Source organism: Podarcis raffonei, chromosome 14 (genome assembly GCF_027172205.1).
Source record: "Podarcis raffonei isolate rPodRaf1 chromosome 14, rPodRaf1.pri, whole genome shotgun sequence".
Taxonomy (NCBI): Eukaryota; Metazoa; Chordata; class Lepidosauria; order Squamata; family Lacertidae; genus Podarcis; species Podarcis raffonei.
The window spans coordinates 18,129,868-18,157,786 of record NC_070615.1 but is presented as its reverse complement, the minus strand read 5'-3'; the positions used below and the strand labels follow the sequence as shown (position 1 = coordinate 18,157,786).

At 43.7% G+C, this 27,919-nt stretch overlaps 1 protein-coding gene across 3 annotated transcripts in view; it reads left to right on the top strand.

The window, feature by feature from the left end:
- Positions 1-27,919, top strand: part of ACAN (aggrecan) — an 85,392-nt gene that overhangs the window by 47,569 nt on the left and 9,904 nt on the right. For 2 of the 3 annotated variants that reach the window (XM_053364997.1, XM_053364998.1), the window contains 8 exons: positions 1,331-1,813; positions 2,628-2,802; positions 5,334-5,461; positions 7,182-7,475; positions 8,570-8,749; positions 10,000-12,495; positions 13,102-13,215; positions 22,047-22,160. In XM_053364997.1, coding sequence (XP_053220972.1) covers positions 1,331-1,813; positions 2,628-2,802; positions 5,334-5,461; positions 7,182-7,475; positions 8,570-8,749; positions 10,000-12,495; positions 13,102-13,215; positions 22,047-22,160 — 3,984 coding nt within the window. The remainder of the gene's footprint in view (positions 1-1,330; positions 1,814-2,627; positions 2,803-5,333; positions 5,462-7,181; positions 7,476-8,569; positions 8,750-9,999; positions 12,496-13,101; positions 13,216-22,046; positions 22,161-27,919) is intronic. The other variant, XM_053364999.1, reaches the window with a different exon arrangement.

Below are 27,919 nucleotides of genomic sequence, written 5' to 3'. Positions count from 1 at the left end.
TTTGTACTTTCCTAGATGCAAGAGTACAGAAGCATGAGAGTCATGGACCAATCTCCAGTAGCAGTCAGTGGGTTATCTAACCTCCTGTGGCCATCAGAACTTGCACCTTTACTGGGTGGAAGAGGTGATGGGACTGGGAGAGACACCCATTGTCAGGGACTGGGCTGAGGGAAACGGGACTGAGGAGGAATGGTGGAGGCCGGCCGCCCTCCCCTTGAACCTTTTAGAGAAGAGGAAAGCAGTATTAATAATATTAATATTAATATTAATAATAATAATAATAATAATAATTATACCCTGCCCTCCCCAGCCAGAGCCAGGCTCAGGGTGGCTAACACCAGTAAAATTACAGTAAAAACATAATGGGGGGGGACACAATTTAAAATACAGGTTAAAATGCAATTTAAAATGCAGCCTCATTTTAAAAGTAGCCCATAGATCAAAACCATAAGGGGAGGGAAACATAAGGGTCAGACTGAGTCCAAACCAAAGGCCAGGCGGAACAGCTCTGTCTTGCAGGCCCTGCAGAAAGATGTCAAGTCCCGCAGGGCCCTAGTCTCTTGTGACAGAGCGTTCCACCAAGTCGGGGCCAGTACTGAAAAGGCCCTGGCCCTAGTTGAGACCAATCTAACCACCTTGCGACCTGGGACCTCCAAAATGTTGCCATTTGTGAACCTTAAGGTCCTCCACGGGGCATACCAGGAGAGGTGGTCCCGTAGGCGGTCCCATATTGATTTACAGCAGTGGTTTGAGGAAGGTCACAGCTCAGAGACAGGTGAACAGAAGAGTTGGGAGGTGTTGGGAGAACAGAAGGGGGAGACAGAGACAGAGCAGCCAGCTGACACGTTATCACTGGAAAGCATTCCCGACCCCCCTTCTCCCAAAACCCAGCGTGCATTGAAAGTGGAAGAGCAAAGGACTCAAAGACAATTAGCCCCTGGTGGCCACCATAAGGGGAAGTGCTGTTACTAGGAAGGGAGGGAGGAGGAGCTCAGCTGGAGCAGCGCCATTAATCTAAGAGGCAGCATAAATGAGCCTCTCACTGTGAATACTGAATAAAGACTCAGTAAGAGCTTCCTTGTCTACTTCCTTGGCTGTCTGGTGTGAGCAGGAGAGGATCAGAATTCACTGAAGCCTGACACTCATGGAGAGCCACTGCTAGTCAGTGTGGACAATACTGAGTTAGATCTGTCCACCATGTAAATTTCCTATAAAGCCCCCTGATGTAGCATTGTTTCAGGACTTTGGGGGACCTAAGGTTGTAGCCTTGCAATGCTTTGTATTCATCCATTGCATTCATATCCCATGAATCCTCACTCTTCCACCCTAGGTCGCGACTTGGACACAATCATCCATGAGAACTTCACCAGCGAGATAATTGATGAACTGGGCAGTGGCTTCACCATCCAGACAGTCACTGAGACAGATGTTGAGCTGGAATTCGCACGCAACGCCACCGAGGAGGAGGCCCGAGGCAGCATTGCCACCTTGGAGCCAATAGACTTTACCGCCTCGGAGGTGGACGAAGGCTTCACAGCAACACCAGATCTCTTTGTTACTAGCTTCGTTGAAGAGGCAGAGAACAGGACAGATGTGGGGATCTGGGAGGGTCTAGAAAACGCCACCTTCTCGCTCCTAGATGCTCTTCCCACCACTGATACCCTGGAGGTGAGCTCGGTGGAAGACAGCTTGTGGGCTACCGTCACGCCAGGACTAGAATCCACCTTGCCATTTACTGGGGAAGATCAAATTGTGCCGGGAACAGCTGCTCCTGATATTGGCCTCATTCCTGGGCAACCCATTTCTCCCACAGGTATGTGGCAATGCCTAGTGCTATATGCAAATGCAGGGTAACAAAATCCACCTGATTCAGTAGCCCAGAGTGGTCCACAACAAATCACATAAGAATGTAAGAAGAGCCTGCTGGATCCGGCAATGTCCCATCTAGTCCAGCATCCTGTTCTCACTGTGGCCAACCTGAAACCCGCAAGAGGGACCCGATCACACCTAGAAATGGACAAGTCTGGCAATTCCAGTTTCCCATTTTTCCAATCCGGTCTTCACTTCTCCAGATTTCTCCATCAGCTAGGAAACCTTCAAAAAAAATGACCTCATGAAAAATTGTCAGCATTTTAGTTGCATTTTTCTGAATACACACGTTTTTTCATGCAATTGCCCCTAATCTAATGCAGATTTTGTATATGGATTTCACTGAGACACACACTATTATGCATACTTTCCCCTAATGTATGAATTTGGGGGCACATGTTGGGTTGGAGAGCTTCATCGCAAAATTCAGAGGTGTGAATTTCAAAGAATATCTGCATTCTGCTTTCCATATTGTTTTAAGAAGTGCAGATTGGGTAGGTTCGCATCAAAAAGAAAAAGCTAACTGAATTTCTCCTACATCCCTAATCACAAATATTTCAAGGAAAACAAGACTGAGCCAAAACCAGTGACATACACTCATCTTCCAGAGGGAACTGCTTTTAGAGTCAGTTTCAGTTCTCCGGAAACACATATTGAAATTGCAGAAATATTAGCACATCCCTAGGGGAAATGCAATGCAAGTGTTGATGGGTTCATGCCCTGTTGCCCCTTCAGTTGTTTTTCTTTTCCTTCAACAGGTGTCATCTTTCATTACCGGCCATCCACCAACAGGTATTCCCTGACTTTTGTCAAAGCTCAGCAAGCTTGCCTGGATAACAATGCTGTGATTGCCACTCCTGAACAGCTGCAGGCAGCCTATGAGAATGGTTACGACCAGTGTGATGCTGGCTGGCTGAGAGACCAGACGGTCAGGTAAGGACAGATGATGACTCAGCAAGTCCAGTGGGAAGGTTAATGAGCAGGATATTTTTAGCCTGCAGGGTACATGATGAAGTAGTGGGATGGATGCCATCTTCAAGCATTTGAAGAGCTGTTGCGTTGATGATGAAGCCAATTTGTTTTCTATTGCTTCAGAGAATAAGGATCTGAATTAGTGAGTTCAAATTACAAGAAAGAGGGTTTCAGCTAAAGCAGGGGTAGGGAACCTTGGGTCTCCCAGATGCTGCTAAACTATAACTCTTGCCTTCCTTGACTTCTGGCCATATTAGCTGGACTTGATGAGAGCTGGAGTCCAAGAACATCTGGAGATGAACAAGGTCTATGTCTCTGACTTGATGGGAATTGGAGTCCAATAGCATCTGGAAGGCAATGGGGTGGTGGGTCCGCCCACCTGTCAACATGGCACAAGGTGGGGGGCAGCTCAGAATCCAGCCTGATAGCAAGCTCCTTTGCTCTCCCCTAAGTACTATAACTGTTGCTTACAGAGAGCTGGTGTGACATAAGTGGCTAATATTTTGCAAATCCCAGAGCAAATTGCATGCAGCTGCCAGTCTCAGTGTCAGTATTTGATCAGATGATTCTTCTAAGACTGGAATGGTTCCTGTAAGATGATGTTTGCTGTGCCACAGGCGTGCATCTCTAAAAAACAAAAAAGGATTATATTTTCTTTAGACCTATTGTTTCTTCTCATATGCAGATATGATTATTATTATTATTTATTACTTATACCCCATCCATTTGGCTGGGCCTCCCCAGCCACTCTGGGCAGCTCCCAACAGAATATTTAAAACACGGTAAAACATCAGTCATTAAAAACTTCCCTAAACAGGGCTGTCTTCACGTGTTTTCTAAAAGCCAGGTAGTTGTTTATTTCCTTCACATCGGATGGGAGGGCTTCCACAGGTTTAAGCATTTAATGAAACTAAATACATACAATTAATAAATGAATGTTCATTTAACTGAGTGGTGTTGCTGGTGATCTCATTTCTACTATTGCTACTACCTCTACCATCAATGTATTGATCCACATTGGGGAAAGGCTGTGGCTCAGTGGGAGAGCATCTGCTTTGCATGGAGAAGGGCCCAGGTTCAATCCCTGACATCTCCAGGTTGGGCAAGGAATATCTCCTGCCTGAAACCCTAGAGAGCTACTGCCAGGCATTTTGGACAACACTGAGCAACATGGTCTGCCTTGTTATGAATCAACTTCCTATGGCCACTACTGAGAAGGTGACGTTTCTCATGTGGCCAATCTAATTGAGCTTACAGTCATGCCTGTGCCGTTGCCGCATCCGTTCTGCATTGTGAGGAGACATTTCTTTAGTGTGGCTTTATCTGTACTTTGGATCTCCTTGCCTACTGACAACTAAGCAGGTGCCCTTGGTGAAAGTTTTTTTTTTAATAAAGATATTTATTAAAGTTTCCAATTTTTATACAAACAAAAAACAAGCAAAGAAATTTAAAAAAAACATATAGTTCGTAAAACATACTTTTCAATAACAAATTTCTCTGACCTCCTCATACCTCCCCTTCTTGTATTCCATTTCAGATTATTTGTTCAGCAAATCCTTAACTTAAAGCATTACAGCTTATCATATCACCTTATTTTCTATCCAAACCCTTTTTTTTCCATCCATGTTCCTTTATATCATTACAGCTAGAAACCACTTAATTTCAATCCAACATCATTCAGCATTCCTTAATTTTACAATATTTCTGTAAATAGTCCTTAAATTTTTTCCAATCTTCTTCTGCCGACTCTTCTCCCTATTCACGGATTCTGCTCGTCATTTCTGCCAATCCCATACAGTCAATCAATTTCATCTGCCAACCTTGGTGAAAGTTTTTAGGCGCATGTGGCCCTCAATGCCTTTTTTGCAGCCCTCAGCAACATTTGACACCCTCCAGCCCTTGCACTGCCTTCCCAAAGTTGGGTAATCAAGGAGTTGGTTTTGGGGAAGGAGGTTGTGAGGGCCCTGGCAGAGTCCAAAGTCCTCGTGTCTCCTTCCCAAAGTCTGATTTATCACTTTCCCAGCCTTGGGAAGGAGGAAGGAGGGCTCTAGGACTCTGCCAGAGCCTTGCTCCTCACTTAGTGGGTTTTGGGAAGGCAGTGTGGAGGCAAATTTTGGCCTCACTCTGCCCCACACATGCCAAGGCCGCTTCCAAAGTGCTCTTGCACCTCACTTTGTATGGAAAGTTGGGCTGCCCTGTTTTAGACACCTGCTGAAAACTTTTTTGTTTTGTTTTGCCAAGCATACCTAGAAATATAATGAGTTACCATATATTTGTTTCAAAAGCATTATTGAGTTTCTATTTGCTTTTAACGGTGGTGGTTTCGTGCATATTTGTTTGCAGTTGGTTTGTGGATCTTAGCTGTGTTTTATTTACAGCTTTATTCTGCACACCACACAGAGAGCTCTTTGATCAAGGGGTTCATACATCTTCTAAATAGATAGATGGGTGAGATCTTGGGTAAAAAATTAACAAATGTCTTTAATGGCCAGGTACCCTATTGTGGTTCCGCGGAGCAAATGTGAAGGAGACAAAGACGACATCCCAGGTGTACGGACATATGGCATGCGCCCAGCATCCGAGATGTTTGATGTCTACTGCTATATTGACAGACTGAATGGTAAGTTTTCTTCCATAATTCCTGCGTTGGAGGTAGAGGAGTAAAGTGCATTTGAATGTATTCATGCACCAGACACAGTTCCAGATTTACTTATAAGTTAAACAAGCTATAGTTTAGGGCCCCACTCTCTTGGGGGCCCTAAAAAATTTTAAAGGGGAAAAAACTGGATGTATGTTTCCAAAATATAAGATAAAAAACAAAATTAAAGAGTGCTTGTAGACTGATGATAAGGCAGCATAGACTAAGGGTGTGAGTCTTATGCCTACTGACTGATTTCATGTAATACATTATTTATTTTGATCCCATTATAAAACTACTTCAGAAAATATTTCATCTTTATTATTTAGTAGACCTATAGTATTATTTACTAGTACATACAGTTCCCTATTACCCCCACTTGCTACTCTAATACTATATATAAAGATTATAATTATTTAACACAAAAAACAGCGACAATTTGTTGTTGACAAAGGACAGCTGGACATATAAAGGGCCCCATTACCTTCAGTAGCTTCGGGCCTCATCAAACCTAAATCCGGCCCTGGCCAGACATGTTAATATTCTGGTCGCCTCACCTCAAAAAGGATATTGTAGAGTTGGAAAAGGTTTAGAAAAAGGCAACCAAACTGATCAAGGAGACAAAGCGCCCCCTATGAAGAAACGCTACAGCGTCTGGGACTTTTTAGTTTAGAGAAAAGGCAAGTAAGAGGTGACACGGTAGAAATTTATAAAATCACACCTGGCATGGAAAAAGTGGTTGGAGAGATACATTTTCCTCCCCCTCCCATGGCACTCATAAACATCCAATGGAACTGAATGCTGGAAGACTCCATCTTCCGTCAAGTGGTTTAACCATTTTTAATGGTTAGATTATTCCGAAATGGCAAAACTGACCAGAAAGCTCAGGGATCAAGAAGTCAAAAACTTCAAGAAAGAATGGAAAAAATTTATAATTTACTTAGGAGACCACTGTAAACAGATGAAAACATTAGCAGGATTTTAATCTAACTTGCAGTATAACAAATACTGTGGACAATATGGATAGATACAAAATATAGACTATGAAATGATATGCAGTTGAAAATGTTGACAATAGGACCCAGGAAGGGGATGGGGGAAGTCTTGAGATTCAAAGAAATCTCTCTATATGGGTATGTATTTGATTTTGTTATGAATTTATATTTGTAAAATCAAATAAAAATGATTTAAAAAAACAATTTTTAACAATCAAACCTGGGGAACCCTGGGGAACCTTTCTGAGGGGAATAGGGGTCTCCTAAGAATTCTCAGTACCTTTCCTATATTTCCCAGGATTTTTGGAGGAAGCCATGACTGTTTAAATTGGGAGGGCGATGCTTTAAATGTATAGTGCAGGTGGGATCCGCATTAGTAATCTCACTGTCCCCCATGGTGAAATTTCATCACTTACATAATTTGCGTATTTAATTACATAAATTATGTTCTCATTACATTAACCCACCCCACGTATTTCAGTGCAGAGGAAACGCAATGCAAATATGGAGGAATGTAATCAATCAAGTTCCATTTGCGGACTGAAGGCAAAGGTGAACAGCAATCATATTTGCTGGATTAATTTATGTTCCACACATGGGACGAATAAGGGAATGTCAGCAATTTCCACCCCACCCCCATTTCCATTTCCATAGGACCTCTCCAATATATCTAGCCAAAACTCACACGCTTACTATTTTATCCCTAGGTGAGGTCTTCTTCGCAACACAACCAGACCAGTTCACCTTACAGGAAGCTCAAGAATACTGTCAGAGCCAGAATGCTACACTGGCTTCAACTGGTCAACTCTATGCAGCCTGGAAGCTGGGTCTGGATAACTGCCGGGCTGGCTGGCTGGCTGATGGCAGCCTTCGATATCCCATTGTTCACCCACGTCCTGCATGTGGTGGGGAGAAGCCTGGTGTGAGGACCACCTACCTGTACCCCAATCAGACGGGATTCCCTGATCCTCAGTCAAAGCACCACGCTTTTTGTTTCAGAGGTACTGTCCAGGAGAGTGCTGTTGTGATCAGGTCATGCTCACAGGCTTTGCCACAGGCCTCTGTGAGAACAGGATGCTGGACCAGATGGCGTTTGAGCTAGCAGGCTCTTCTTCTGATGTTCTTGTGTCTCTGTGACTCATCACAGAAAGTTTTTCAAGCACTACGGGGCCAGAATAATACCACATAATGTATTCCAGAAGAGAAGAACGATGTGAATTGTTTTAAAATGGTGAAACTGTAAGCCACTTTGAGTCCAAGCCTGGGGAAAAGGCAGGATTTTAATATTGATAGCGACATTGGTATTGGTATTGATCTTGTTAATAATTTTATTATTTGTACCCTGCCCATCTGACTGGGTCGCTCCAGCCACTCTGGGTGGCTTCCAGCGTATCCAGAAGCATAATAAAACACCAGACATTAAGAACTTCCTTATACCTCAGTTTACATACGCTTCAGGTTACATACGCTTCAGGTTACAGACTCCACTAACCCAGAAATAGTGCTTCATGTTAAGAACTTTGCTTCAGGATGAGAACAGAAATTGTGCTCCGGTGGCGCAGGGGCCCCATTAGCTAAAGTGGTGCTTCAGGTTAAGAACAGTTTCAGGTTAAGAACAGACCTCCGGAACAAATTAAGTACTTAACCCGAAGTACCACTGTACAGGGTTGCCTTCAGATGTCTTCTAAAGGTTGTATAGTTACATATCTCCTTAACATCTGATGGGAAGGTGTTCCACAGGGAGGGTGCCACTGCCAAGAAGACCCTCTGCCTGGTTCCCTGTAACCTCACTTCTTGCAGTGAGGGAACCACCAGAAGGCCCTCGGAACTAGATCTCAGTGTCTGGGCTAATGATGAAATAGTAAAAATGAAAATAAAAAACATCATCAACAACAACAAACAATGTAAGACTTTTAGCTGAGAAAATGAAATATGGGGGTCATGATGGACTAATGAGAATTACATTGAGTTGGGCATTATTCATTCAGAATTGAGGGTTTCCAAAAATTCTCCCCACACTAAACAGTGTAGACATAAGACCTCTGAGACAGACAGGACACTCTTGGATATTCACTGTGATTTTTTTGTCTTTCAGCTCAACCATCTCAGTATGAGGGCATAGAGGAAGAGCTCATTGCAGCCCAGCTAGTTCCTGGGGTCGAGGAAGTCCCTTCTGGGGAGGAAACAACTGTGGAAATGGAGTTTGCCACTGATTCTGAAAATCAGACCGAGTGGGGAACAGAAGTATTTCCAACAAACATATCATTGTTGTCTGGTATGTTGGGCTCCATGGTTATAACTTTGAAGCCCTATTCAGAGGTGGCTGTAACCGTGTGCTTCCTATGTGTGGTGGACATAATGATGCATGTAGACCAAGGGTGAGGAACATATGGTCTCCAGATGTTGTTGGCCTATTAGTCATGCTGATTGGAACTGGTGGGAGTTGGAGTCAACAACATCTGGAAAACAAGTCCTATGAAGAATGGTTGAAGGAACCAGGGGAGAAGACAAAATTGAGGAGACACGATAGGGCTGTTCAAATACCCAGAGGAACGTGACACAGAACAGGGCAAAGATTTCTTCCCTGTTGCCCCAGAGAACAAGACTAGATCCAAAGAACTTAATTTACAGGATGGTCGATTTAGAGAAGGTGCCTGCCTGATATGTAATAGGGGGGATCTCCAAAGCGTAGCCACACTTAAAGGCCCAATTCTGACATCGTACAGAACAGACCTGCTGACAGGATGCCTTTTCCTGCAGAATACAGCAATAGGTGTGGCACATAGGGGATGAGACAATCTTTTAGGTATTCTGGGTATCCTGATCGCAGGCTGCATAAGGTTTTGTATAGCAGTACCAGCACCTAGAAGTTTGACCAGTGGCTAAATGGCAGCCAATGCAGTTCTTTCCACAGCAATATGGTGATATTCTGCCCTAATGAACAGCCAGGTCTCTGTCTTTTTGCACTAGCTGCAGCTTCCAGGTCAGCCTAAAGGGCAACCCCATATAGAGCACATTGCAGTACAGGCATCTCCCCCATTTACGCCTGTTCAATATGCGCATGACCGTGCATACGTAAGTTGCTCCGAACCCGTAAGTGAGCTGAAAACGTCACAAAAATGTTACAAAAAGGGACGGAATGGAGCAGTTGCAGGCTTTTTCCAGTGGTGTTTCAAATATGTGCGATTTCACGGACATGTGCAGTGCCTCAGAATGTGACCCCCACATAAATGGGGGGCTGCCTGTAATCTAATCTGCGAATGACCAGCACATAGTCAACAGTGGAACACGAGGTATCTGCAGTGAAAAGGATCCAGTAGCAGGCAGTGGGTGAGACCTTCTGCTTGAGTTCCTGGGCTGCCATAGCTAGTGAGAGATGATAATGGACAACTGATACTGAAAAGAGTTCAAGCTGATGTTTCTCTTTATATCATGTGAGAAAATGTCATAGTGTCCTTGAACAAGATTTGTTTAATGTTCTCTCTCTCTCTCTTTCTCTCTCTCCCACACACTTCTTTCTTTAAGTGATTCCATCAGCTGTTGCTCCTATTGATGCCATACCTAGTGAGACAAGTGTAGAAGCTCCAATCACACAAACATCTGCTTCTGGGTGGACATCTGGAGCTCCAGATACAAGTGGAATGTATGAACCTAGTGGAGAACCCTCTGGATTTGGAGAAAGCGGGTTTCCTTCTGGAACCACAGATTTCAGCGGACTCCCTTCTGGTGAGAGTGGCCTACCATCAGGAGACATAAGTGGTCTGTCTTCCGGTGATATTGAAGTCAGCATTTTACCTTCTGGAGATGAAGAACTGACATCAGGGATTGGCTCAGGAATCCAAGAGCGAGTACCTGGACTTCAAGAAGGCAAAGGGGTTCCAGAAATCAGTGGGTTGCCTTCTGGATTCAGTGGAGATGGTTCTGGTGTGGACTTTTTCAGTGGCTTACCATCTGGAGAGTATGATTACAGTGGTCTCCCATCTGGATTTCCTACCGTGTCCCTTGTCAATGCCACATTGGTGGAAGTTGTCACCACAGCAACGGACAAGGAAGTTGAAGGGAAAGGAACAATTGGTGTCAGTGGAGATGGAGACTTATCAGGGTTGCCCTCTCCTGGATGGGACATGAGTGGCATAACCAGTGGGTTACCCTCAGGATTTGATGTCAGTGGAATACCTGACATCAGTGGGTTTTCCTCAGGACTTGATATCAGTGGGGAGCTGCCTAGGATACCTGATTTCAGTGGATTACCATCCGGACTTGACGCTAGCGGACAACCATCTGGCCTACCAGATATTAGTGGGTTGTCCTCAGGAATTGACTTCAGTGGGGAAAATTTTGGGATACCTGATATAAGTGGCTTCGTGGACTTAAGTGGCCAAGCTTCCGGTACTGATGGAAGTGGCGAGCCTTCAGGGGTTACCTTCATAGATGCCAATTTGTTTGAGGTGACAACTCCTTCAGCTAAAGAAGAAGAAGGCAAAGGATTTGTAGAAATGAGTGGGTTGTCTTCAGGAGATGAAGATCTATCAGGCACAGTGTCTGGAATGTTAGATGTGAGTGGTCAGCCTTCTGGCCAAATAGACTTCAGTGGGTGGACTTCAGGATCTCATGAAATTAGTGGACTTCCAAGTGGACTAACAGACATTAGTGGTGAAAGTTCTGGTGTTGGTCTCACCAGTGGCTTGTCATCTGGAATTTATGATTACAGTGGGCTCACGTCTGGGTTTCCCACGGTCTCCCTTGTGGATACAACTTTGGTGGAAGTTGTAACACAGCCATCAGTTGCCCAGGAATTTGGAGAAGGGACATCTGGGGTATTAGAAATCAGTGGATTTCCTTCAGGAGATAGGGAGGCATCTGGAGAACCATACGATGTGACAACAGTTAGCGGCTATCCATCAGGAACAACTGACATCAGTGGAACATCATCGGGTGTTCCTTATTTCAGTGGAGAAATTGCTGGTGTCACTGACCTAAGTGGAGAGTCTTCAACTGTAGCTGGTACTAGTGGTGATGCCTCTGGAATCCCAGAAATCACCTTAGTAACTTCTGATCTTATAGAAGCTGTGACAAGCCCTGCAGTTTCACAGGAAATGGCTGGAGGAACAGAGGCAACGCATCCCCATTTTTCTGAATCAAGTGGAGAAACCTCCACGACAGCTGGAGAGACTTCTGCATATCACGAAAGTACCATAAGCCCACCTGAATATCATGATATTAGTGGTGAAACGTCCACATTTCATGAAGCCAGTGTAGAAACCTCTACTATTCATGAAACCAGTGGTGAGATATCCACATTTCATGAACCTGGTGTAGAATCCTCAACTGTTCATGAAACCAGTGGTGAGATATCCACATTTCATGAACCTGGTGTAGAATCCTCAACTGTTCATGAAACCAGTGGTGAGATATCCACGTTTCATGAACCTGGTGTAGAATCCTCAACTGTTCATGAAACCAGTGGTGAGATATCCACGTTTCATGAAGCTGGTGTAGAATCCTCAACTGTTCATGAAACCAGTGGTGAGATATCCAGGTTTCATGAAGCTGGTGTAGAAACTTCCACCATTCATGAAACAAGTGGTGAAGCATCAGCATTACCAGACAGCCACCCTGAAATGCCAACCCTTTATGAAACGGGTAGTGAAACATCACCATTGCCTGAAAGCCATACAGAAACATCTGGAGTACTTTATTTCAGCGGATTGCCCTCTGAGGCACTTGAAGAAAGAAGCCAGATTCATGGGGATAGTTCTGGGCCACCCCCTGACCCTGCTTCTGACATTCCAGAGAAAGCTCTGCTGCCAGATAGTCTACCAGGAACCAGTGAACCAGATGCGCACTCCAAGCATCTAGAAGAAGGCCAGGTTGAAACAGAGGCCTATACACACAAAATACCAGGTTCGGAAACAGAAGGTGCAGCTTTTCCAGAGGTTCCACCAACACCTCCGACTGCTACTGATGTCCTGCCTGAAGTTTCACCAGAGGTTACAGATGAGACGGAATCTACTACACAAGGTACAGTTAAAAATATGCAGTGGAACCCCCAATAGCCAGCCTTGGTTATCTGAATCTCTAGAATGCTCACACTCCCTGAGGTAGAATCTACACACATATTTTTTAAAATTGTGAAAATGTTTTTTTTTAAGTGTTTTTAAGAATACATTGAATTTTCCATAAGGCTCACCATTGCCATCTAGTGTCACATTGTATATTGCACTTAAAACACACTTCAAATGTTTTATTTCCAGCCGTATAGCTGAGCCCTGAGTCTCTCCCAGACCATCCTTTATCATACTGCCTTTCATCAATAGAACCTCATTCCTGTTCATCTAAACCAGTGGTCAGGAACCTATTTCAAACTGAGGGCCACATAGTCTTTCTGGGAATTTTTTGGGGGAGAATGTGAGAGCATGACTGAAGGCAAATGTGGGTGAAGAAATGAATGTTACTTTTGTCAACAGGAAAGAGGATGTAGACAAAAGTAGAACTAATTGGCTTCACCTGTCATTGGTTCTACTGCCACCTACTGTTAGCCTCCCTGCCTTCCACCCTACCAGTCCCAAAGGGCACCAGCCACCACGGGAAGGGATCATTAATGCTTATCTCCTTTCATGGTTGCAGTTATGCCCAAGACATGTGAAGAGAAACCATGTGGTGCTGGAACCTGCCAAGAACAAGATGGAAGCGTCACTTGCGTGTGCCCACCTGGATATATGGGTGATCGCTGTGACATAGGTAAGTCCTAACTTCTTCTTAAAATGACTGTTGAAATGGTAATATGCACCCCACCAAGAAAATGTTATTGCAAAACTGTGTTGCTTGTTGGGCACGTTGAGCAAATATCCCAGGTTCTGAGCACGGAGGCAGAACCAAGAAACAGAAGAACAGACAGGCTACCCACAATGCACTATTGTTATGTTTCTTTGTTCAAGCACACATGGAACTACAGATCTGCTCTACTGATCCACAATTCAATAAACAACGAATGCAGCTCAATGCAAACGGATAATAATCCAAAATTGATGGCTGTCAAGCATCAGCCCCACAACAGCTGATATACGTAACCGCACTGGGAAGAGAGTTTCTCACCCAGTGAAGCATTCCAACCCCAGGAAGGAGGCTTCATTCATAATTCTAGCTGCAGGGCAAGTGGGGCTGGACCCACTCAGCCCAAGATGAAACACACACGCCTTTGCGAACAGCAGCACTGCTTAAAGTGGTGTCACTGTGCTTTAAATGTATGGTGTGAATGTGGTCCCTGTCTCTGTCTCTTGTCCTGCATACTAACAGTAGTAGGGTTACCGTATTTCAAAAAGTGACAGTCCGGGCAGAAAAGTTGCTGAGCTTTCTTGGGCAAAGTGGTTGGGCTTTTGGGGGGGGGTTGCCATACATCCAGATTTTCCCGAACATGTCGGCGATTTCTGCCTGGGCACTGTTTCCGACTGCCATATTCTGGCTATGTTCAGGAAATGCTGGACATATGGCAATCCTAAACAGTAGTAGTCCTTTACACCCAATACACGAGGGGTTAAAAAAAGAAGAAGAAATTTTCCTTTCCTCTTGTCCTTTCCCACTAAACACAGAAGCCCCTTTCACTCTTGGGCATGAGGGCCATAAATAAATCAAGCCAGAATTGTATTTCCTTGTGAGGAAGTAAGCTCTTATTCTGAAATGTTTCCCAGCAGTCCAGGACTATTCACTGAAAACCATGTCCTTCTGGAATATAACTCACAAGAGAGTGTCCATCAGACCAGCAGAAGTCATCCTTACCCATTCTGTCTCTAAAGCCAAACCATTGGTAGTCTTGAACATTGTCTACAAAGGAGAGAGGAAGAGGGAGGGGATATCTTTCTATCGTCTATCTATCATCTATCTATCTATCTATCTATCTATCTATCTATCATCTATCTATCTATCATCTATCTATCATCTATCTATCTATCTATCTATCTATCTATCTATCTATCATCTATCTATCTATCAATCTATCTATCATCTATCTATCTATCTATCATCTACTTATCATCCATCTATCTATCTATCTTCTCCATCCATCTTGGGTCTCCAGCTGTTTTTGGACTACAACTCCCATCACCCGTAGCTAGCAGGACCAGTGGTCAAGGATGATGAAATTGTAGTCCAAAAACAGTTGGAGACCCAAGTTTGGGAAACCCATGGCTGCTTAAAGTGGTATCATAGTCTGTAATTGACCTACAATTTTGGGGCCTTGAAGCTTGAACTGTTATGGGGTGGGGGTGGGGGGCTTCACAACCAGCAACGAGGTCTGAATAACCACTTTTATCTTTTTCAATGGGGCTGTTCCACAACAGATCACCACTTTTTAAAACAAAAAGAAAAACTGCTACATCTCAGATTTTGATTAAAATCACTGTACATGTCAAAATTATCTCACATGTCAAAGTCACTGGTGTAAATAAAAATTTCCTGTCCCTTTAATTTTCGAATTCCTGCAACACACCACATGTAGAACGTCTGTGCTACTGACGCTCAAACTTTGGCATTGAGACACACACAAAAATCAATCAATTTGAATTGTTTGACTCAAATTGGATGTACTAGCCCCTCCGCCCCCCCCAAAAAATTAAGCAGCGTGGACTAAAGTCGTTTCAGGGTCCTGAAGCATAATCTTCTTTAGTTTTATAGTAGATCCACCCTGAACATAGTTCTTTGAATGTATCGTCCGCATGTGGTCTCCAAAGGAGGTACCGTATTTTTCGCCCTATAGGACGTACTTTTCCCCCTCCAAAAATGAAGGGGAAATGTGTGTGCGTCCTATGGGACGAATTCAGGCTTTCACTGAAGCTTGGAGAGTGAGAGGGGTTGGTGTGCACCGACCCCTCTCGCTCTCCAGGCTTCGGGCAGCTCTCCGCAAACCTTGGGAGCCCGGCTGAGCAGCACACCCCGGGCTTTGCAAGCCTGAGGAGACCGGCGGGAGTTCCCGCCAGGCTCCCAAGGCTTGCGGATAGCAGCCTGTTCTGGGGGCTGGGGCTGGGGGAAGCTCAGGCTTCCCCCGCCCCAGCCCCGCACCTGGGGGGGGGGAATAAATTTTTTTTCTTTATTCCCCCCCCAAAAAAAAACCCCTAGGTGCGCCCCATAGGGTGAAAAATACGCCCTATACTTCTTCACACAGTGAATAGTTAAACGATGCAATTTGCTACCACGAGATGGATCAATGACCTCAACTTTGCTGGCTTTGAAAGGGGATGAGTCAAATTCATGGAGGATAAGGCTATCGATGCTTACCATCAAGATGCAATACCTCTCTGCATGTGGAACAACCCAGATGCTGCAATCCTCATCGGAGGCCCTTCTCCATCTGCCACCGCCACAGGAGATCCAAAGGGTGGCAAAAACGGGCCTTTTCAACAGTGGCTTCCCACTTGTAGAAACACTGTCCTCAGGGAGGCTCTCCAGGCATCTTTTATATATTTCTAAACACCTGGCAAAATTTTGCCTTTTTACAGAGGCTTTTGGCCCTTAATCTGAAGGGTTTTCAAGTATTTGCAGCCTCTTTCAGTGCAGCAGGATCTGTAAGATCTTTGTACAGAGGTGGGCTTCTTTCATTTCTTTTATTGTGTTTGTTGGAATCGATTTCATGTGTCTGTAAGTTGCTTTGAGTCATTTCCATTATCTTTTTTTTTTAATTTAATATTTATTAGGATTTTCAAAAAACACACAACAAACAAGAACAAGAAATAAACAAAACAAAAGAGAGAAAAACAAACACAAAAATACAAAATATTCAAAACTAAACAACAATAAAAACACATAAAAGTTTCTGATACTTATTGTTCTTAACCTTATTTCTCAGACCTCCTCACACCTCCCCTTCTTGTATTCCCATTTAAATTGTCAGTTCAGCAAGTCCTTAACTTATTTCTTTACCTTAACTTATACATTTATTCTAACTTACTATTGTTTTACTTTCCTTCTTTTTTCCATTTCCTCCATTTATTTTTAACAATCTTATTTTCAATTAATTTAAAAAGAAAAAACCAATTTTACCTTATTAAAAACACACATCCATACTTATACCCCATTAATTATTCTTAAACCTTTTTCCTGAAGTCGACCGACATTTCCCTTCCACGATTTGCCCAATTTCCTTACCATTAACTAAATTATAAAAAACAAATTATCCTTATACACCCTTTGGATTCCCAACCTCCGCCCACCCTTTTCCCGGTTCCAGACCCCAACCAATGTCCATCAGTCTTTATGTTATTTATTTAGCCTGGAGATCTCACGTCCGAGGCCCTTATATCTCTCTCAGTTCCTTTCCGCCGGTCTCTTTGATGGTCCTTAATGTTAAGCCCCAAGTCTCGGAGGGGCTCCGGCCCAACAGAATCCATGTTGCTTCCAGCCAGTCCTCCATACTTAAAAGCAAAGCCTATGGGGTGCTCCAACTCTTGTTTCAGATTTCTTACAGATCCAAATGTCCCCAAAGCTCCAGCTTTCACCTTCAACCAATTTGTAATCCTCAGGTCTTCAGGTCTCCTCCCGAGGAGATCTTTCCATTTTCCAGATTCCCATTCAGACCAGGCTTTCCACATCCAATTTTTATTATCCTTTTTTGTCATCATGTCAGGCCTCATGTTGTAACTCTCCTTTAACTCCTGCAAATCTCCTGCTCCTCCTTCATTTTCTTCAAAAACAACACATTGCTCCATCGTTTCTACGCTTTCAGTTTCATTTATTTGTTCAGTTAAATAGGCTTCCTGTTTCAAGTCCTTATCAGGCTCCAAGCTGTTGTTTACTGTCCAGTGTAGTAATGATACGTTTGTAGACAAAGCATTGTATTCATCTTTCAAGTTTCCCAAGAGAACGAAAACTCTGTCTAGTTCTGCTTGGAATTTACATACTCCAGTCATTTTTGTAGTGTAATGTCCTTATTCCCCCTCTAGGGGGATTTTAGTTCCTTAATGTTCCTTTCAGCTCAAAACCAAAAGTCCAGTTATTTTGTATCAGCCCTCCTTGTTTTTAACAAAGTTGTACCAAATAAACCAGCAGAAACAGCAGAAACAATGTTTTCTTTTTCCAGCTGACAGCTAGCTGACTAACAGCTCACTTGACAGCTGTCAAAATCTTCCATACACCAGGCTTTCTCATAGGGCGTTCCCGGGTCTGGGGGGGGGGTAAAATTTCAGTCCCCAAGTTCTTTTTATCCTCCAGTAAATCTTCTTATAGTGTCAAAACCGTGAAATCAAAATCTTTTCATTAAAAAAAACAAGAAGCAAATTCTTTCGACCTTAGCTGCTCAGTCCTTTGCTTTAAATTGTTTACAAAGAGGGGGGGGTGACTTCCTTTTTAGCCCCTTCCCGCTCGTTCCAAATCCAGAATTAAAATTTTTTATAAAGTCCCAATCTCCGTATTACTCACGGGTTTATATTTTAGAGTCCAGTCGATCTTGGAAGAAGTTGGCGCTCTCTGTCTATGGCTTGCGGCTTCACTCCGTAGGCGAGGGAGTACTCTCAGCACCACGCCTCACCCTGCCTCCGTTCCGAAGCCTTTAAAAAGGCTCCGTCGCAGATTGGGGGGGCGCAAATGGTGCCCGCCGAGTCTCTGTGTTCACAGGCATCCGCGCCTGTGATTTTAAGGGTCCCCGCTTCGCCGCAGCGGCCAGACCCAGACGCTACGGAGCCGATTCCCTCCGGAGCTCGGAGGGAATCCGCCATTAAACAATGGCGCCAACCCGGAAGTCGAGTCATTTCCATTATCATGGCTATGTGCCACATAGGGACACGGGTGGTGCTGTGGTCTAAACAACTGAGCCTTTTGGGCCTGCCGATCAGAAGGTCGGTGATTTGAATCCCTGCAACAGGGTGAGCTCCCGTTGCTCTGTCCCAGCTCCTGCCAACCTAGCAGTTCGAAAGCACCCCAGTGCAAGTAGATAAATAGGTACCACTGTGGCAGGAAGGTAATCGGTGTTTCTGTTCGCTCTGGTTTCCGTCACGGTGTCCATTGTGCCAGAAGCAGTTTAGACATACTGGCCACATGATCCAGAAAGCTGTCTGTGAACAAACACAGGCTCCCTCGGCCTGAAAGCGAGATGAGGCCGCAACCCCATAGTCACCTTTGACTGGACTTATCCATCCAGGGGTCCTTTACCTTTACCTTTTACCTTTTGCTACACCTCCAAGGTCTCGGGTGATATGCCTCTGAACACTAGTTGCTGAGAATCACAAGTAAGGAAGAGTATTATTGTACTTAGGTCCTGCTTGTGGAATCCTTGTAGGCACCCAGTTGGCCACCGTGGGAAAAGGATGTCCAACCAGATGGGCCTTTGTTCTTATCTAGGAAAAGCTCTTCCTATGTTCTTCCAGCGCCATCTACTGTTGCTCCTCCTTGCCTTTGCCATCACCTGCTCTCTTGCCAGGTAAAAAGCCAGGAAGAAGGTAGGCCGAGGCAAAAGCAGCAGCAGCAGCTACTCCTTTATCTCACCACTGTTGCCAGTCCCTTGCTTATATCTTCTGGGCCAGAGGAAGAGATAAAGCAAACAAGCAAGAGACAGAGGTGAAGAAGCAGGTTCAGGGAGTTCGCAGCAGTCACACCTTTCTGGGGTGTGGAGCTCAGCAAATGCTGAACCATGTTGACTCCCAGTGCTGACCTGTTCTCTGCTGGTAGGTCTTTTTAGAGTAAGCACTTTACATCACTATACCTTGGAGGGTTTTTCTGATAAGAGAAGAAGTGGCAAAATAATGTTTCTCAGGAAAGTGCTATAGAGCCACATTCTCTGACAGCTAGGGATGGGTGAATCTGTCAATTACATATTCTCTTGGTATCTCATTTTTTCCAGTCTTAAGTTCTCCACATTTCCACATCAGTTTGCAATTTTAAGAAAAAAAGGTTCCTGTGAAAATTCACCACTTTGCTGCAAATTTACCCTAATATACAAATTTTTGTATGAAAATTTTGCCTGATGTACACATTTCCTAATATTTATATTTCCCCTAATGCTGTGCATCTTTTACTCATATCTGCATTTTTTGTGCAGACTTTACGTGACCATGTGCATTTTTGTACACATTACTTGGCTGGAGAACTGCATGGCAAAATTCAGAGAAGTACAATCTTCAGAGATCCCTGTGTGTCAGTTCTCACATTGTTTTGGACAGGGCAAGTTAGGTAGATTTGCCTTTAAATGTGAACTGAATCATTGCCCCGCCCCTATTCCTATGTTTTTAGAAACCCAAGTTTAGATGGGTTTTCTATAATGTACAGGCCTTTTTAATGCTGTTAATTTCCTATGCTGTTTCTTTATTTTCTTTAGCTCATCCACACTTCCTTTTGTGCTGCGATTTCCAGGAAGAGGTTCATGTTTTATTATACCTTTCATGTCTGAGCATTTGTTTGTTTGCTTTGGTCTCAGCGCTTTCCCCAGGAAAACCTGCGTTTCACCAGCGAATCGGAGAAAACGACAATCTGCAGAAAACCTGATTGCCGTTTCCTCCGATTCAGCAGTAAACGCAGGGAAAACACACTGAGGCAAAAAAGCAAAAAACAAAGCTTGGATGTGGATCTTTAAAGCCCCAACCTGGGCCTAGAAACGCAGCACAAAAGGAAGTCTAGATGAGTCCAAAGTTGGAAATAAGGATGTGGCTGGTTATCTTAAGAGAAGAAGATCGCTTGGCTTGTGAAATGAATGTGTGATGACGACCAGTGTCTTAGACTCTGGATAAAGATGGAACAACTAGAAGCAGACAAAGGATCCCTCTAGGCTGTCAGTATTTTGTGGGAGAAACTCAAGAGCATACTGGGAAATTTAGGCTTGCACAATTAAAGTGGATTGAAGCCTACTGCTGCCCTGGGGCAACAGATCCCCGTTAAAAAAAGAAAAAGAAACAGACTTTTTGCAGTTGTGGGATGAATGGCTGACTAGTGGGAAGATGTATAAACACACCACGAGCAACTCAGGATGAATGGCCAGTACAGAAGAGTGGCTCAGGAACAAGGTGCTGCTGAGAACATGCTCAGAGACCAAGAACTTGCTTTCAGTACCAGAACTGGAGTTGTTGCATGGATCCATTCACACATACACCTACTTCTGTTAGCTCCAAAACTTTCTCGATTTCAGCAGTCAAATTTTGGAGAGGAGTTGAAAGGCTTTTTTTTTTGGTCACTCTTATTAAACCACTGGAAGTTGCCAACCCTCGCTGAGCTACTGCAAGTTACCCAGAGAAGGTCCCAGTAGATCCTGATTTGCCTCCTGCCCTCTCCTGGTTTAGACATGCTTCCTTTCTGCTGGAGAACTCTTTCATCTGCTCATAGAATCATGAAATTGTAGAGCTGGAAGGGACTATGAGGGTCACCTAGTCCAACCCCTGACAAAGCAGGAATCTTTTGACCAATTCAGGGCTCAAACCCACAACCCGGGGATTGTCTCAGGCTCTACCGAATGATAGCTGGGTGACCAGAGGGGTGAGAAAGCCACAAGCGGAGATTTCCAAATGAAGCAAACAACAAAAAGTCATGGCAATAATTGATTTTGCAGGGTGTGCTAAAAAGACTTGGGAAAACTGGGGCTCCTTTTCGTTGATAAATAACCTGAAACACCAAGACCTATAGAGCTCACCAGCTTGGGAGGGGGCAAAGCTAAGATTGTGGGGTTTTTCTGCTCTGGGTGAATTAAGATCTTGCCTCATGCCATTGCACACTGAGGAACATAATATCATATCAGGATCATCATCATTTACCTGTCCTTCACCTTAAGGTCCCCAGGGTTACAACAATTAAAACAAAATATTAAAAACAGTTTAAAACAACTTGCAGACACGGAAACATGGTGGGTCCTAACAAAACAAACCTTAAGTGTCAACAGGTGGGGTAAAGAGGGGCACTTTCAACATTTGCTGTGTAATGAAGGTGCCAGAGAAACTTCTCTTCCTGTCCTTTAGGACCATAACATAACCATATCTCCCTCCTCTGAATTTCCAGCATTTGTTATATAAAATAAAAAGTCTCTGGAATTATAAGGTTGTTGTTTTTTAACTTGTGGGCCTAAAGGAGAAAAACGCCAGTGGCTCACTAATACAATTAAATAACTTTGCAAACATATGAAGCTCCCTTTCCTGACTTCGGTCCAAGAGTTCACTTTTCCATTTAGGTCCTCTCATCACAAAAATGACCCACAATTTTCTTTTATCTTCTCTCCTTTATGAGCATGTCTATGTCCTGGGTAGCCCATCACAATCTTATGCATCTTGAGTGCCTCCCCATCAAAGTACTAAGCTGCCTTTCTTTCTCCCAAATGCAAGCAGTCATTTGCCTCTATGGTTGATCTGTCATCCCTGCTAGTAACCAAAGGGGAAGCCCTCCTATCACATCCTAGCCTGCCCTTCCCATTCCCCGTTCCTCTTCTGCTTCTTTGGCGGTGACCGTTCTAAGGCGAAAGCTGGTGCCCGCTTCCGAGTTTTCCCCGTTGCCTCTCCAAACCATCCATCCATTCATTCTTCCTGCCCTGCAAGACAAGCAAGGAAAGCCTTTCTCCTGCTGATGGACCTCTTTCCAGAGCCTGAGTCCTAATGGCAGCCCTTGATTTCTTGCAGACATTGATGAGTGCCACTCCAGCCCCTGTCTGAATGGAGCTACCTGCGTCGATGGCATCCACACTTTCAAATGCTTATGCCTTCCCAGCTACGGAGGGGACCTCTGTGACGTTGGTACGCCCTGCCTGCCTGGCTTCAGCTAATAGTACTAACAGCATCCCTTCTCTCTCCCCTGGGTTGGGAGGAGTGGGGAGACATCCTCTCTATCTGATACACACACACACACCCATCCCATCCTCATCTAACTCTTTAATAACTGTAATAAAAACCCAGTAGAAACTGCAACAGAACATTGCAATATGGAGTGCTGCTGATGTTCAGGACTCTAGCCTCTCCACCTCCACTCAGTGTTTTCTCATTGCCCTGCCAAGTATCTAATCTGCATACCATGATCACTGAGCATGCTCAGACCTCTCTGAGCTAGCCTGGGATTCCCTCCCACTAGAGTTTTTTCGCCGGTTTTTGTTTGCTCATATGCCTGCAAACTTTGGTGTTTCCCCTAAGCCTGCTGACGGATCCCTCTTGCGCGCTCATGCTGGTGTCATTTTTCGCTACGTACATAATCGACAGCACCTGAAGCTTGCATGTTAGTAATAGAAGGAATTGTGCATTGTTGCCACAAGGAAAGCTGGTTTCTTTGCTTACCAGCCTATATTTATCTTCTGTATGGCAAGGAATTTCCATAGGTAGTTTCTGTCTTTCCCTTTTTATAACTCTTAAAACTCCTGGGTATTCTCTTGGTCACACTTAGAAACCAAAGGAAGCCTTCGTTGGTCAGTTCCCAACATTCTTTCTCTTGGTCACATTCTTAATGCCCAAGCTTACGTCACACTTCCAGCATCATTCCAAAAATACAGAGTGGGATTATGGAGGTCTGACTCAAACCTACTGAACCCTGGACCCTACTGAAATGTGTAGAAGAAAGAAAAGGAGGCTGAAATCTGAGGTGCAATTGGGGAAAGGTGAAATATGTTGCCTTACCTCTGCAGCTTTAATCCCCTTGGTTATGTGTCTAAATATATCCCTTCACTTTCTTCCTATGAATGAGTGGATTCACTTCTAGTGGGCAGAAGTAGGGGGGGGGAGTGCTACATTAAGGGAGATGGCCCTACCATTAGGCTGAGTGAGACAAATGCTATTTGTGGCAGTAGCAGTAGACTGTTTCTCCTTCACCCTTCTGTTGGTTGACAAAACTGTATGTGGCACAATGGCCCACTGTGCATCCCCCTAACTAACCTTCAGCATTACTTTTTTTTTTTTTGGTGGGGGGGTACTTCCAAACCATCATTTTTCAGATGGAATTCAATCACATACCAGCAAATTAGGTAAAGGGACCCCTGACCATTAGGTCCAGTCGTGGCCAACTCTGGAGTTCGGCACTCATCTCGCTTTATTGGCCAAGGGAGCCGGCGTACAGCTTCCAGGTCATGTGGCCAGCATGACTAAGCCGCTTCTGGCGAACCAGAGCAGCGCCCAGAAACGCCGTTTACCTTCCCGCTGGAGCGGTACCTGTTTATCTACTTTCACTTTGAGGTGCTTTCGAACTGCTAGGTTGGCAGGAGGAGGGACCGAACAACGGGAGCTCACCCCGTCACGGGGATTCGAACCGCCGACCTTCTGATCGGCAAGCCCTAGGCTCTGTGGTTTAACCCACAGCGCCACCAGCAAATTATGGTTGCACAATTATGTTTGAGTGGGTGGTCTTGTGCAACAAACTCGCTTCCCAAAATGACTGGATTCTTTGGGATGGGGAAATGCCCTGGGATGATATTTGCTTTGATGCAGGCACATCCAGCCTCCCCACAAACAAATCAGAATGAATGCTCCTTAAACAGGCAACCCCATCTAGCCTCCTTGCAAACAAAGCAGGATGAATGCCCAGTAAATTGGTTACCTGGAAGCTCCCTCAAACAAAGACAACCAGTTTTCTCTACTCTTTTCATAATATTATAAATTCTGGTTATTCCTACATCACCACCACCCCTGTTTGTTTATAAGTTCCAAACTTTAGCTTTTCCTCATGGGAAATACTCCAGCAGCAAGGGAAACATGATACCACACCATGTGCCAACACGGATGAGTTCCTTGTTGGGGACAAAGAAGGAATATTTCTTCTTGAGCTGGGCTACGGAACTTCCCTTAGGAGCCTCAAGTAAAAACATCCATCCATCCATCCCATCATCTTACTAATAGGCAGGCAGGATGAACTCACATCTGATGCCTCCTATGTCTTTCTTCCTCCCACCCACGTTACTTGCAGAACAAGCTGAGAGCAACAAACAACCAGGCAGGGTTTTTGCCTGTTTACCTTGGCAAACAGGGCCAGAAAAGAAATGGACTGTGTACAACAAGGAGGGAGATGCTTTCTTAACCCAAGGGCCACATTTCCTTCTGGGAAATCTTCTGGGGGGCCATGTGGAAGTTGTGGGTGGGACCAGGGACGAAAGTGGGAGGAGCAATGAATATAAATGTACCTTTGTACATTCAGGTTAGCACATTCAGTATCTTCCTTCCCGGCAAACAAGAAATATTAGGAGAGTTCGAGAACATGTCAGGCAACTCTGGGGTTGCGGCGCTCATCTCACTTTATTGGCCAAGGGAGCCGGCGTACAGCTTCCGGGTCATGTGGCCAGCATGACTAAGCCGCTTCTGGTGCACCAGAGCAGCGCACGGAAATGCTGTTTACCTTCCCGCTGGAGCGGTACCTATTTATCTACTTGCACTTGCTTTCAAACTGCTAGGTTGGCAGGAGCTGGGACAGAGCAATGGGAGCTCACCCCGTCGCGGGGATTCGAACCGCCGACCTTCTGATCGGCAAGTCCTAGGCTCTGTGGTTTAGACCACAAAATCTACTGATTACGGTATGTGGTTTAGACCAGCATAATCTACTGAGATCTACCTTCTGATCGGCAGGCCCTAGGCTCTGTGGTTTAGACCACAAAATCTACTGATTATGTGGTTTAGACCAGCATAATCTACTAAGGAGGGTCCTGCTTCTTACAATATGCTCCATGGATTTCCACTGCCCTGTTAGGCATATTTAAATCAGCCTAAAGTTCTGCTCCAGCTCACTGTGACCTAGATGCCATCTGCACTAGACATTTAAAGCAGTATCATACCACTTTAAAAAGTCATGGCTTCCACCAAAAGAACCTGGGGACTGCAGTGGATTAAGGGTCATGAAAGCAGGTTCACCTACCTAACCCAGTTTCTAGTATTACAAAACAGAGAGAAAGAGCTATCTCCATTGGTGTTCTACATATAATTCATAATTTTGTAATTTCCCCCTTTCTTAATCATCATTTTTCTAATCTACAAAAAAGCCCCTAACACTTTTGCTTTCCTGATAATGAACATTCTCCAACTTTTGATTATCGGAGTGATCCAACACAACACAAAATATATTTACATTTATAACAAAGCTAGATATGTATTATCTGTTGACCACAGCTCCAAGCCATGGCTGTTTAAAGTGGTATCGCAGTGCTTTAAACGTATGGTGTGAATCTGGCCCCAATTATTAATTTTTAGGGCCTAACACAGTCTTGCAGCGATTTCTTTACCTGCTCACAATTTATCTCAGAAAACTTCCCTGCTCCCTCAAGCTCAGCTTCTTGGAATACAAGCGACTGACCATGTTGCCCTGCTTCCATTTTGGCAGTCTTAAAAGCCTCTTCCATTCTCCCCTTCTCTCTTTGGCACACTGTGGTGTCCTTTAATGGGCTTTCGAAATTTTGCTCAGCACTGTAGGGAGCCTCCTCAACAGGGAAGTCAATAACTCTTCTTGTCTGAGAGGACAACTGTGCATCACAGCAAAGTGCGACATAGGCGTCTACACGGCGGGCAGAAGACATTTTCTTCTCTGAGGTGGAGCGGCAAATGGGCTCCCCCTCCAAGTCAACACACATAATACCCAAAGCTGGTCAAGTTATTTTGGCACCTAAGCAGAAGAGAAAAAAAATCCCACAAGAGCCTCTCTTCCCTGCCTGGCAGTGAAAATGCAACAATAATAAATTAAATAGCTAACCTTTTGCTGTCCTTCCACGACGCCCAAAATCAGCTGCCTGAGGATAACTGGCTCGTTCTGCCTATGTAGCCAGAAATTGCAGTTGCTTGCAGGAGTGAAACCCTGCTCAGAGATTTGCATGGGGCTGCCATTTTGTCACTAGGCAAAGTTGAAGGTTTTTGCTATCTGCATATGAAGTGCTTAACAGTTTGGGACTAGTTTGTTTGTTTCTTTTATTATTTATTTGATTTATTGAATTTATATACCGCCCTATACCTGGGGGTCTCACAGAATAAAATCAAGGGGATTACCTTATTCCATATACACTCACTTGACTCCTTTGATCTGCAGAACTGGCACTATTAGAGGTGCCACATAATACTTGTTCCACACTTGTGAAGTCTTTTAGTATAGCAGCACATAACTTCGGAACTCCCTGCACATTGCCAGCAGGCAGGCGCATTTGCCATACCTTTTCCAGAACTTGTTGAAAATGGAACATTCTTCAGGCAAGCCTACCTAGAAACATAGAAGCTGCTATGTGTTGTAATCATATTCTATTTTTAGTTTAGCTGTTTATTTTAATTTTAGTTTAGTTTAACTGTTTATTTTAATTATATTTTGATATATTTTTTTTAATACCTAATTTTTAACATTGTCGTTCTTTGACCATTTTGGCTTTGTTCTGTTTCTGCAAACTACTTTGAGGTTCTATTTACAATGAAGTGATGCATACGTTTTGTTAAATAAATAAATATGTGTGCATATATTTTTAAAGCATATGCAGTTATTTGATATATGCGTGTACATATTTAAAAGCATTTCTAAGCCACTTAATATCTGAAAATCCCTAAGTGGTATACAAAAATAACATAAAAGCTATAAATCAGTACTATTTAAAAAGAAACAGGTAAAAGCAGATACAGGTAAAATCAGAAATCTAGTAAAAGCAGGATCCAAACTTATGAGTCAAAAGGATGCATCTTTTCAAGATACCTGAAGCATCTGTTGGATGATGCTTCTGGTAGGTCAGAGAGAAGACCATTCCACAGTGGCAAAAAATGCTTGTTTTAGGTCCCTGCCCTGTGATATTCTGTAGGGTATGATGCCGTGAGTAATATTATACGTCTCTACAAGGGCAGGCAGTATTTCTTCTTCTTCCTCTTCTTCTTCTTCTTCTTCTTCTTCTTCTTCTTCTTCTTCTTCTTCTTCTGGTTTTTATTTACACTTTTCAAGTTCATACATTTCATTAGTTTTACAATCTATTTAACATTTCAAAGTTTGACTTCCTTCCCCCTCTTTCTGCTGTTCCTTAAATTTATTTTTTAATATCTTCTGCATATCCAAATTCATTTCATTTGCTCATTTAATTATCTACTTTAAATATATATACTCTTATGAAACTGCAGGTTATTACAATAATCCTGTCAATGTTTCTATCTGTTTGCAATTTATCTGTAAATATTCAATAAACCATTTCCATTCTTTTATAAAAAGTTTGTTATTTCTTCTTCTTCTTCCCGGTAAGTTTCGCCATTTCTCCATATTCCATAAGTTTCTGTATCCATTCTTCCTTTGCTGGGACTTCTGCTTCTTTCCACTTTGGGGCAAGTAACATTCTTGCCGCTGTGGTAGCATACATAAATAAATTTCTATACAATTTAGGTAGTCCTGTCCCTATAATTCCCGAAAGTAAAGCTTCTGGTTTTTTTACAAAAGTTATTGAACATCCTTTTCAATTCATTGTATATCATTTCCCTGTAAGCTGTAACCTTCCTACAAGACCACCACATATGATAAAAAGAACCTTCTTTCTCTTTACATTTCCAACACTTGTTTGATTTAGATTTATACATATTGTCACTTT